Genomic DNA, 12609 nt, shown 5'->3' on the forward strand with positions numbered 1-12609 from the left:
CTTTTTAAGTTTACTTTGGTTTAAAGTGTTTTAGTGTAAAACTTTGGAAAATAAGAAAATCGCAGTTCTACCTAAATGTCAAAGGTCGAGTGAATGCACAAGAGGATGTCAATGTAGGATGTCATCGCCAAGTGAATGCAAAAGCTTGTCACTTTTCATTGGAGCCCTTCGATTTGCCCCTTATAGTCTGCACAAGAAAGGCTGTTCCTAAGAACCATATCGAGTTAATATTGTTCCATTTTTCCTTAAATAGTTTGCATAGGAGCCATCGGTCCAAGGAGCCAAGGAGTTGTTTGCAGAAGCTGTCAAACCATGTGAAATGAAGAATACTTGCCATGTGAAATACAAAACAAACTTGCCGCATGAACGGGAAGAGACAAAATTTTAGTGTTTTTTCCTCTTAAAAGTCAAACTTGTGACTTGGAGTCGACTTTGAATCGCCATGCTAGCCCGTGAATCCACCAGAAACGATTTCAACATTCTTGACATGTTTCAATGCTTGCCATGTGAAATACAAAACAAACTTGCCGCGTGAATGGGAAGAGACAAAATTTTGGTGTTTTTTCCTCTTAAAAGTCAAACTTGTGACTTGGAGTTGACTTTGAATTGCCACGTCAGCCCGTGAATCCACCAGAAATGATTTCAACATTCATGACATGTTTCATACTTTGCAGCTGTTATATAATTATATCTACTATTTGCATCTTCTTGTTAAGGAAAATGAGATCAGAGGTAGAACTTTATTCTTTAAATTATGTTCAGACTTGACTGCTCTAATTCTGATACTTATAACAGTGAGGATATAACTAGACTATTCACGAAATGAATCTTGATATCTTACTTGTATTTGAATCCTTAAATGAATAATGCTGATGCTTTCTTCTTTTAATTGCAGGTGGATATGAGTATGGAGATCGCTAGTAATAGCATGTGTTATATTGATGTGTTTCTAAATGATCATGCCAACCCTTAACAATTATCCTTAATCATTAGTTAGGATCCATTATACTAAATCACATTTGGTGCTTCAAGAAATCTGATCATGATCGGTATTTAGCAATTCATAACTTCTGATCTCAATCAGTGATATAACACAATGAAGTAGCTCACGATAATAGTGAATAACGGAATCACATTTATACTGTGATATGATCGCTGCATGTGTACTAGGTTTGAACAGATTGAATTAGTTTAATATAGTCAATTAAAACACACACACACACACACACACACACACACACACACGTGTATATTTATTAGAGTATCTGTGGTTCCATTTGAGCAATAATCAGATAGAAGATATCCAACAGATGCTGCAAATCCAACACTTCTGTCATGTTTATATGAGCTATTAAGATTCAGATTTTCTGTCATTTTGATTCTGTCTGACATATATGGATATCCATGTTTATGTCAATATTACTTTTTGTTGGAACTGCTGCAAAATTAATGATATTTTGATAAATGAGTGTTTCCCGAATCTATTGCTACAACAAAATACTGCCGATTAGCATTTGGTCATTGGAGTTTGACACTTATACTGTATATTTAATATTTATTTCAGTTTGCACTAATAAAAAGCACAAGAAAATTGCATTTTATACAAAATTTTCTGTTAGGGACATTACAGCTGATGTTATCTCCTAAATTCAGTTTTAGATGAAATGTATTGGTAATTATATTTGCAGTACACCATAATCACTGCGTAGTCATGAACTTCACATTTCTTCAATCTGTTTTCTGTTTGTTTTCTTTGTTTCTCCTATCAGGGCGAGTAATGTAAGTTTTATATATTTTCAAGGAACCTTATGGGTGCCAGTTTCTTATACCTACATAAAGTGTTATAGTTCCCAGCAATTTGTTTAGAGTTTTAGTTCTGTCACTGCTGTAGACTTGGAATTTTGTTCACATCCTGCATATGCTGCATTTTGATCTGATGTTTCATTTTTCTTGCAGACAGTTGAAATACTGTTCAGTAAAGGGATCTTCTTGCTCATGGAGGTGGTGAGTATGTTAAACATTTAGCTTTTGTGCTTTTTAAGGCAACAGAGACACGGCTAGGTACTTTTCCTTTCTAGGGCACGCTTTTATATTTGATATGATTGTTCACATGGATTTTGGGGTCCACTGTTAGTAGCCTTAGAGCTTTCTAACCTAAAGAGATTTTACTAAAGAAAAAATGGCAGAAACAAAATGTTGCATATTTTTATTGTTTTGAAGATGGGTGTTTCAGCAAGAAAAAGTAGCATGGTGAGTTTGCCTTGTGATGAAAGATTCAAATTATTTTTTACTTTTCAAATTTCATCTCCTTTTTTAAAAATTGGAAGGTATTTACATTGTTACAACACAATGAAGATCCTCCATATTTTCCTTCTTTGAGCTTTTTTTTTTCAGCCCACCACTTGTGCCTTGCTGCCCACACCTCATCACATTTAATAATTTTGGGTCAAAGTCAGTTAAAGTTCGTTGATGGAAATTAACATATTCAATGCTAGAAATGGGATTTTTGTCATTCAAGCAACGGTCTTGCATATATTTATTTACATGCTGTATAAAGCCAAATGTGGCCTCTTCTCCAATTCAAATATCTATCTTGCATACCTACATTTGTGTACACACGTGTCCATGTCAGCATAGATACTGTGCACCTGTTACATTTAAAAGGAATAAATACAATGATCGGATCTCACCACAGATTACATACTTACATATAAATGTATGTTATATGCATAATACTATGGCAATAAATTCCAACAAATTTGTCACAGCCCTAAATTCGGTTGCAGCCACAATAGAAATTGTGGCAACACTTAATGTTGGAGACACACAACTGTTAATAAAGGTGGCTGACTTTCTCAAAGTTACACAGCCATTTACAGCTTTAATGAACAACAAACATGGACAAGAAATTCACAAAGTGAATAATTTTGACAAGACAATGCTCCCTTAATAGCGATTAAAACAAATTGTTTGTTTTATTATTGAAGCATCTAATTACAAGTGACTTATGTTAAAACGAAAAGCAACAACTAAACTTTGAATAGTATGTTAAAATATGTTAATATTAAATAAGTTAAAGGGAGCCAACTGTCTTTGAGTTTATGATATCTGATGGAAAGAGATAACTCTAAGGAATCATCCCTTTGGGGAATATAAGGAATTATGGAAAAGTTGAATGAGAGGGTTGTATGGAGAAGATCTGATCAGACTTTGTATTAATAAAAATTAAGCATATAGAAGTTCGATCATATACTAGTTTTAGATCATTGATGAATACAAAAGTTAGATATTCCTTAAGTCATCCAGTCTAAGACATCAACAATCAATTCAAAACCAGATATTTCTTCATCTGGTGCCACCAGCATATTTCTATCAATATCATCTTGACCAATTGCAGGGCTCATCCTTTCATACTTGGTGCCATCTTTCATCTTGTTTGGACCCTCCATCGTCTTCTGTGCTTTGCTTACTTGGACAAGGATTGTTACAGATACTCTTGCCTAGCTTACTGCTCCTTGGAGATGTTTGTGGTGGATAGCTTAGTTAGTCGGTGCTGCTATTGGTACGCTCATGCTGCTACTCTTTTGTGGAACATGGGATTGATATTGACCACCTCCCTCCCTTCTTGTACTCATTGGATGCCCCTACTCACCTGCTTCCCTCTCGGTAGGAGTTGAACAAACATGTCAAGATGGATATTTACAGTTAGTATATTCTTACCACTTGGGTAAACCTCTCGAGATACTTCACCCGAGGATGGCTTTCTACTTTGAGCAATTTATGGACATTTAGGATGGGATCATTGTCAGTCCTTCATACCTCTCTTAGCGTTGGACTTGCGCAATCCACACCTCTTTGGGCTCTTTTAGAGTTGGGTCACATAAGTTCCACATGCAGACTGATCACCACATCAACAAAGAGGATTGGTTGTGCCATCTTTTACGACTTGGGTGAGACTGAGACTAAGACACATTTCATCTTCCGCTGGCCCATTTACTACGAGATCCGCAGGAGGTTCCATTGCCTTTTTAGGGAGTGTTGGTGTCTCTCTACTTTCTTCGGATACACCGACCAACGGTGTCTAGCTCTCTATCTCCAATATTCTTCAAGTCTTTGGAACCATACTTTGCAGATTCGCTCCCAATTGAGATGACCCGCTAATCAGCTCATCACCTCCTTTTTCTCAGTGGTCCCTTTTGGTTGGGGTCGCATGTAGTCATTTGGACCTTCTTTTTGCCGAGTTGCCATTCTCCCAAGTAACTCTTTGATCCTTCGATTATATCCACATATTGTCTCCTCCTTCCCCTGCTTCAAGTTGTATATTTCTGCTACTATGTTATTGTCTCGAAACAGTTTGAATTTTGCTTGGAACTCCTTTCGTAGATTGTCGCATGAACTCAGCTTTGCCTTGTCCATGTCCGAGTACCAATCCATTGCAGCTTCTCGAAGGGTCACAAGGCACTGTTGGACCCACTCATCTTTATCTATTACTCCATTCGCCGTCTAGATAGTTTCACACGTACAACAATGTGTGATCGGATCCTCCTTCCCGTCGCCAGTGAATTTTAGCAATTTTTGTTTTTGGGACATGTTTCCTCTGGTTGTCTATTGTGGACCAGTCTGTTGTGTCCTTGAACTAGTAGGGTTAGATCTTGGCGGATTACCTTGACCACCGTGTACTGTCACTCTGAGACTCCTTGCCTCGGTATCTTCTCCCCTTGCCTCTTCTCTCCCTTTGTCTCAGTTTTCCCGTCACCCCTGCATTGGGTTTTCGTTCATGCGGTGCAAGATAAGTTTATGAATTGTTCTCTCTTTTCCTCAATCAAATTCAACCTCTATCGTGTTTCTTCAAGCAACTCCTCACTACTTATTTGTCAATGTTCTAGCGAACCATAGAGTTCACCTTCGGTTACCTCTAATGTTCCCGTCATAAAATAAATAATTAACCAATCCTTTATGTATGGGCTGATTGATTTAGTATATCTTGGACTCATTGTTATTTAATTGTTTTTGTAGGTGTGGCCGTTGGCTATTTTTGCAAACCCTCAGAAAGTTCCTCTGAAAGGTATTTAAGCACGACATGTAGGTAGTAGTTGGTATGCGATTTGGATTATTTCTTTGTATTTTGAATTCTTGTCGGAGTGAGGTATTGCTCACCATTTTAGAAGTGAAAGATCTTCCCTACTTGGCTCTTACAGTTTCAATATGAATCAACTTTCACCCTATTTTGTCCATTGTACTTCTTTGCTTTGGATTTGGCAAATTCAGAACACCATTTTAGCTTGGAATATATATTTGTCTCTATCAATTATTATCTCAATATACTCTAGTGTCTTTTTATTACTATTTCCTTGAAGTTGTCAATTCTATTCTAGAGGACTTAGCAGTAGCGAATCGAAAGAACAAAACCACATTGCACCACTTTTGTCACTGTACGACTTCTTACTCTTCATCGTTCGCCCCATTTCCGACATCGTACACCACCTTCTTCACCTTGTACGACCTCCCCGACACGATCGTACGACCTTCCGATCACTTCGTACATTCTTTCCAATCTCAACAGTACAATCTTCCTAGTCTCAACCATACGGCTTACTAGTCCTGACCATACGACCTCCCAACTTGAACCATATGACCTTTCAGTTCAACCATATGGCCTCTTAGTCTTCACTGTACGACCTAGCAACTATTATCGTATGGTTCAGACACTCTCCCTCCAGGCTGTACATTGCCTCCAGTTTGATGCCCTCGAACTGAGACAAAATTGAGTATACATAGGATTCACGTCTTCACTATGGGGATTAGAACATTAGAGAGGTATCAAAGCTAAAGACCTTGCTAGCCTATGGATATGAATGAAAGTTTATAGCTGAAAGAGAAATGATGGATTCCTCCTAGAAATGATGGATTCAAGAGCTCTCCAGAAATGATGGATTCCTCCCAACTCTAGCCCTTTTGCATCATCAGTGGTATTGGTAGAAAAGAAGGATGAGACGATGCACATGTGTGTGGACTACTGTGCGCTGAATAAGGAGACAATAAAAAACAAATACCCTATTCCCAGGATCGATGAATTGTTGGATGAGCTGCATGGTGTGGTTTATCTATCTAAAATAGATCTGTGTTCTGGATAACATTAGATCCGCATGCGGGAAGAAGACATGGAGAAGATGGCTTTCCGTTGTCACTATGGGCATTATGAGTTCTTGGTCATGCCGTTCGGATTAATTAATTGTTAGTGAACAAATTGTCCTTTGAGAAAATGCTTGCAAATCTGACCCTGAATGCCCAAGTGAAAAGACAAACTATCACCAACAGTTGGATAGGTTATCATTGGGTTGATAACCTTCCTCTGAATTTTATCGGGTAGAGCTCCCCGTATGAAATATTCAATGAATTAAATGTGAATCCTTTTACCGGAAAGCATAAAAGGATATCAAACATCTACTTGTAAATACAGTGTAGATGCGTAAACTTATACTACTGCATGCAAAGAAAGCAAAGAACAGAAGGTGACACAAAGTTCATTTGCTGAATACTGCATTGTGTAATGAAAATGAAAATATGTTTTCTGTTCGCTTGAGAGAAATAAAAACTAGAGCCTTTAAAGGTATTTGAACAGATGATGTGACAAGAAAACAACAGTATTGAAATGTAACTCAGAGAAAACTGAAAATGACTCAAGGTTCATTACCAGTGGAAGGAAAATACACCATAATCAAAGTTATGATATTATTAACCTCCAGTCTCCCTTCCCTGACTGTAAAAGATTCGCAAAGTACCTTCTACACATGACAACCAAATCGTTATTTCAATAAAGACAGAAACTCCCTTCACCATGTTACATCAACTATCAAAATCCTAACTCTATCTCAAACACCCTGTTTTGAAAAGAGGAAAGAAAGGAAATAACCCATGCTCTGCCTCTCACAACGTCTCAAGAAAATAGAACAGTTTTGCCAAACTCTCCTCCTTGCCTGTAGCTCCAAGTCTGCAGTCTGGAAGAAGGAAGAATCCCCTCCCCTTTTTTAGTCCTTCACTCCCTTTTATCTTCTCCGTTGTCGATTCTTGTTCTGTTTCGGGTAATTGATTCTTGAAAGGAAATGTATAATTTTTCTTTATTTTTATATTACTTTCCTTGTCTCAGCAACGTAATGTTTTTCCTTCTTTATAATCAAACATTACGATATATATATCTTTATGGTTAATCATTGGATAATGATTTTAATTCCTTATGTATATATATATATATATATATATATATATATATATATATATATATATATATATATATATATATATATATATATATATATATCGGGCTTGGCATCTCATATTGCTTGAAAGTGTATCTTTGCTTAGCTATTAGAATGAAACCTTGGTTGCGACGGCTTGCTATTCACTTGGAGAGATAAACTCGGTTAGAAGGCACTTTATTGAGTCTGTGCATTATCCAACAATGAAGTCTTATATTTTTACCGCCTTAGGCCTCTCTATAACAGTGCTCATATCTCATCCCATTCAATATTGCAGCTCCTCCAACATTCATTGTAGAATTGGGAAATTCTTTCCTTTTCATGAGGAAAATAACTAGTAGGTTCAACAAGAAAATCTTCAAACTCTCTGTGCACATGAACAGAAAGTCCTCTTGGCAAATGGTAATGAATGGTTGTTGGATTAGGTATGACTTCCATTTTGCAACCAACAGTTGCTAATGCTTTCGTAATTAGATTTATAGAGTCCCGCATTCTCACCGCTATGTTCATCAGCAAACCTAATCATTTCAATATGGTTTTGAATGCTCGTGTTGACCCTTTGACTGGTGCTCTACCGAACATGAAAGCACGAAGGCTTTGTTTGGGCATAAGGTTATGGTGAAGATCTTATCCATCATCTTTAACATAATATGCCGCCTTCCATTTAGCTGACTCCCTCAGACTGCCACGGGGCCCGTGGGCTTGGATCTTCACTTGTTTCGACCTGTGTGCACTCATTTCTTTATGGCTTTATGTCAGGACAAGACACTGACTGCATAGATTGCAAATATCCAGCTACCCGAACATGGTGAAGTGATTAGGTTTACTCGCTTCATCAACTTTGCTGATGATTCAATATTTGGAGCTCATACTATCTTCTGTGACTTCCTGTGAAGATAAACCCGTTAATGCTTGTGCCCTTGTTTCAATCCGGTTGAAGTACTTTGTGCATAGATTCGAGCATTCAGGTCTCCCAAAGTCAAATGTTACTGTCTTTTTCTTCATCTCCAATCACAATCACTTCAATATGTCTTAACAATCCACATAAAGGGAATGCAATGATACAACTTGATAAAAAAATGTTATATAGAAAGATAGCACAGTAAGACTCGTTCACTTACTTCATAAATGGCACACAAAAATGGAATTGGCCCCCATGATTGTCGATTTGCCGATTCCAAAGGATGCAATTTCTGCATGTACCCTGCCCTTGAGTTGAGGAACTCGATTCTTCTCTGAATTGTGATTGGCCTTCTCCATAATAATTTGCTACTACAAACAAGAATTCACTCCATACCTAATAAGAAGAGTATTCGGGTTTTGCTTTCCCTTTGGAGTGAGTGCAGTCTTCCTTCGAAACATCCTTGTATGTTCCTTCCATAAAATTTAAATGTGGCTAGCTCTTAGTCAGTTCTAGTGTCCTGCATACAGATTTACAATTTAGATGAATTTAAGCATCCACTGAATGGTTCATATGCACATTTTGTTCTCATCTTTCAATTTGAATGCCGTCTTCATTCCATTATGTAGCAGACATTTTGTGAGAAGATTTGAGCATCTCATGTAGAGAGGGTAGCCACCACAACATCAACATTCTATTGAACTATTCAACATCACTCATTTGTTTGATAGATATTCTGACTAGCAGTTAGCACATCCTTTCTATGCTGTCACATTCAAGACTCGTGATTCTCCACGTGCCTCTGAATACTGAAATTTGAATTGATATGCCCAAAAAGGATCTAGATAAATTTGACAAAGTTTCTTGTGAAGTCTGACTCTGAACACTCTATACCTTTGCACTTGATCATCGAACTTGAAGTCATTGAGTCTGAATCCTTTCTCTGAATCTGCATGTTCAAAGTATTGAACCATTTTGGACCTCTGAAGCATCGAACTACTTTGAACTACTTTGAACTTCAGTTCGAAGTGGTTCAAAAACTCTGAACTTGAAGTTTTAAATTTGTGACCACATTGGGTACTAAAACTAATGCACCAGCTACTTTTCAGCCTTGCATGAACTGCAACTTCAACAAACAATTGAGTTAAGTACTTGTTGGTATTCTTTGATGATATTGCTATTCACAAGAAAACTTGGGAAGAATACCTGAGACACTTGAATGAAATCCTAGGGATTATGAAGGCTTTGTCCTTGTTTGTCAAGCAATCCAAGTGTGAATTTGAAATGACAGGAATATTATACCTAGGGATGTTGTCATCAAATATGGAGTGCAGGTCCACCAAGAGAAGATTCAAGCTATCTTGGATTGGCCCCTACCAAAATCACTCTTTGAGTTGCGAGGGTTCTTGGGACTATGTAGTTATTATCAAAGGTTTGTAAACGATTTCTCTTAGCTCAATGCACCATTAACAAATTTGACTAAGAAAGGCTCCTTCCAGTGGAATGAAAGAGCGCAAACACTTTTGATAAGTTAAAAGAAGAGAAATGAGCACTTGCTCGGTTCTTGCCTTACCTGATTTCACACAACCATGCATTCTAGAGTTTGACGCATCTATAGAAGGCATTGGTGCGGTATTAATGCAAGATAGACACCCTATAGCCTATGAGAGTCAAAAGCTTACACAAGTGGAGCGTCTATATTCCATTTATGACAAAGAGATGTTGGCCATCGTGCATGCACTGACAAAGTTCCGACATTATCTATTAGGTGCCAAGTTTGTCGTTCGTATCGATCATAATAGCTTAAGATATTTTCTGGAGCAATAGGATTTGAACTAGAGACAACAAAAATGGGTAAGTAAGATTTAGGCTTTTGATTTCGACATTGAATATGTGAAGGGAAAGAACAATATGCTTGTAGATGACCTGTCAAGAAAACCTGCCATCTAGTTGTTATCTCAGATTTCAGCTAATTGGAAGGCACACTTATTGATGGAATATTCTAGAAACACATTTGCATGTAAGCTAATGGACGACCACACTCAGGATGACCGATACAAGGTGGTGGATGAGATCATTTACTATAAGGATCGGGTATACTTGGTGCTTGAATCCAAACTGAAACAGAAAATCCTGAAGGAAATACATGCCATATCCTTGGCTGGACACCTGGGTTTTTTCAAAACCTATAGACAGCTTAGGGAGAGGTTTTCATGGAAAGGACTTAGAAGAGTTGTGTTGCAATATGTACGGGACTGTGCAATCTGTCAGCAAAACAAATCTGAACACACTTTACTTGTCGGGTTATTGCAACCCTTGCCTATACTTGAACAGAAGTGGGAAAGTGCCTTTATGGGCTTCATCACTATACTTCCGAAGGTAAACGGGAAGGATTGTAACTTTATGGTGGTTGACAGATTGACGAAGTGTGCACACTTTTTCGCCATCTCCTCAGATTACCAAGCCGCATAGGTAGCCGACTTATTTTTTAGAGAAGTTTTTCGTCTGCATGGGTTACCTTGAAACATTGTTAGTGACAGGAATGGTCGGTTTATCAGGAATTTCTGGATACAATTGTTTTGGTTGATAGGAACAAAATTGTCGCCAAGTACTAGCTACCACCCTTAGATAGATGAACAGACGAAGATTGTGAACAAGTGGCCAGAAGGCTACCTCCAGAACTATGTTTTGGAACAACAATGGGCATGGGTCAAATGGATGCATCTAGGGGAATACTATTACAATACCGCTTATCACATGTCATTTCAAATGACGCCCTTCAAAGCACTATACGGGTATGAACCCCTTTCATTCATTGACATGGTACTAGGTGATAGTTGTACACCAAGGGCGAGGGACTAGCTTCAAGAAGGGCAAGACATCATGAGATTCTTGAAGGAGAACTTACAAAAGGCGTAGAATCAACAAAAGATGTATGCCGATAGATATCGGATCGAGAGAAGTTTCTAAGTGGGAGACTTGGTCTATCATAGATTCCAAACATACAAGCAATCCTCATTGAAGGCAAAAGGGAAGGAAAAATTGAAGCCATGTTTTTATGGTCCTTATCGTATAGCCTGCCACATTGGCGAAGTTTCCTACGAACTGGAACTTCCAGAAGGAATCTGCATCCATAACGTCTTTCACGTCTCCTGCCTGAAGAAAGCCATGGGACAAAACATTGTAGTAACCATAGATCTTCCACCACTTAATGAAGAAGGGACGCTCGTATTGGAACTGATTGAGATCATCGATGTACATTAGAAGACTGTGGAATCGTAGCCTGAGGGAATACTTGGTACACTAGAAGCACTTGTTGGACGACGCAACTTGGGAAGGTGAACACATTCTGCAACATCTAGCATTGCATTTGTTTGAGGACAAGCAAATTTTGGGACAGGAGGACTGTAATGTTCTCATCATAAAATAAATAATTAATCAAACCTTTGTATATGGGCCGATTGATTTAGTATATTTCAGACCCATTTTTATTTAATTGTTTCCGTAGGTGTGGCCGTCTGCTATCTTTGTAAACCCTCAGAAAGTTCCTCCGAAAGGTATCAAGCACAAGATGTAGGTAGTAGTTGGTATGCGATTTGGATCATTTCTTTGTATTGCGAATTCCTGTTGGAGTTCGGTATTGTTTGCCATTTCGGACGTGAAAGATCTTCCCTACTTGGCTTTTACAGTTTTGGTGCAAATCAACCCTCACCCTATTTTGTCCATTGTACTTCTTTGCTTCATATTTGGCAAATGTGGAACACCATTTTAGTTTGGGATATATATATCTGTCTCTATTGGTTATTATCTCAATATATTGTGGTGTCTTTTTATTACTACTTCCTTGAAGTTGTCAATTCTATTTTGGACGACTTAGCCATAGTGAATCGGAAAAACAAAATCGCACTGCACCACCTTTGTCACCAAATGACTTCTTACTCCTCACCGTTCGCCTCATTTCCAACATCGTATGCCACCTTCTCCACATCGTGTAGCCTTATAGACCATAGTTGGAAAACTCGCCAAAGGCAAAAACTCGCCAAGCCCCCCAAAAGTTTAATCGGGAAAAACTCGGCGATTTAAAAAAAAAAACTCGGGAAAAACTCGGGAACCTAAAAAACCGCTGAAATTTAATTAAAAATACATTTATTTTGCAAAATTTAATGAGAAGATGCATCTAATAAGTTAATTAAAGACAATACAAAAGAAAGAAACAAAGTTTAGATATATATAAATGCATAATGCGTACAAAATTGCATTCTCATGCAGAATGCTCATGGTAGGAAGCAAAATAGTAAATTACTAAATAGTTTCAATCTGTCAAACTAGAAGTAAATACTAAAAGTCTAAATAAATCAATACAATGTGACAATGCCAATCACATCTTCCTCTTTCCACTTGAACTAGCAGGAAAGCGAGGGGGTCTAGTCCTAGAAGAAGTGCCCCGCACTG

At 37.9% G+C, this 12609-nt stretch overlaps 1 protein-coding gene across 2 annotated transcripts in view; it reads left to right on the forward strand.

Annotated features, from left to right (window-relative positions):
* Positions 1-12609, forward strand: part of TTN1 (ARM repeat superfamily protein) — a 233105-nt gene that overhangs the window by 164329 nt on the left and 56167 nt on the right. For both annotated transcript variants that reach the window (XM_089797137.1, XM_089797138.1), the window contains exon 15: positions 1957-2004. In XM_089797137.1, coding sequence (XP_089653263.1) covers positions 1957-2004 — 48 coding nt within the window. The remainder of the gene's footprint in view (positions 1-1956; positions 2005-12609) is intronic.

This window comes from Cupressus sempervirens, chromosome 8, assembly GCF_028749045.1.
Source record: "Cupressus sempervirens isolate cs-2001-9-10 chromosome 8, ASM2874904v1, whole genome shotgun sequence".
NCBI classification, from domain to species: domain Eukaryota; kingdom Viridiplantae; phylum Streptophyta; class Pinopsida; order Cupressales; family Cupressaceae; genus Cupressus; species Cupressus sempervirens.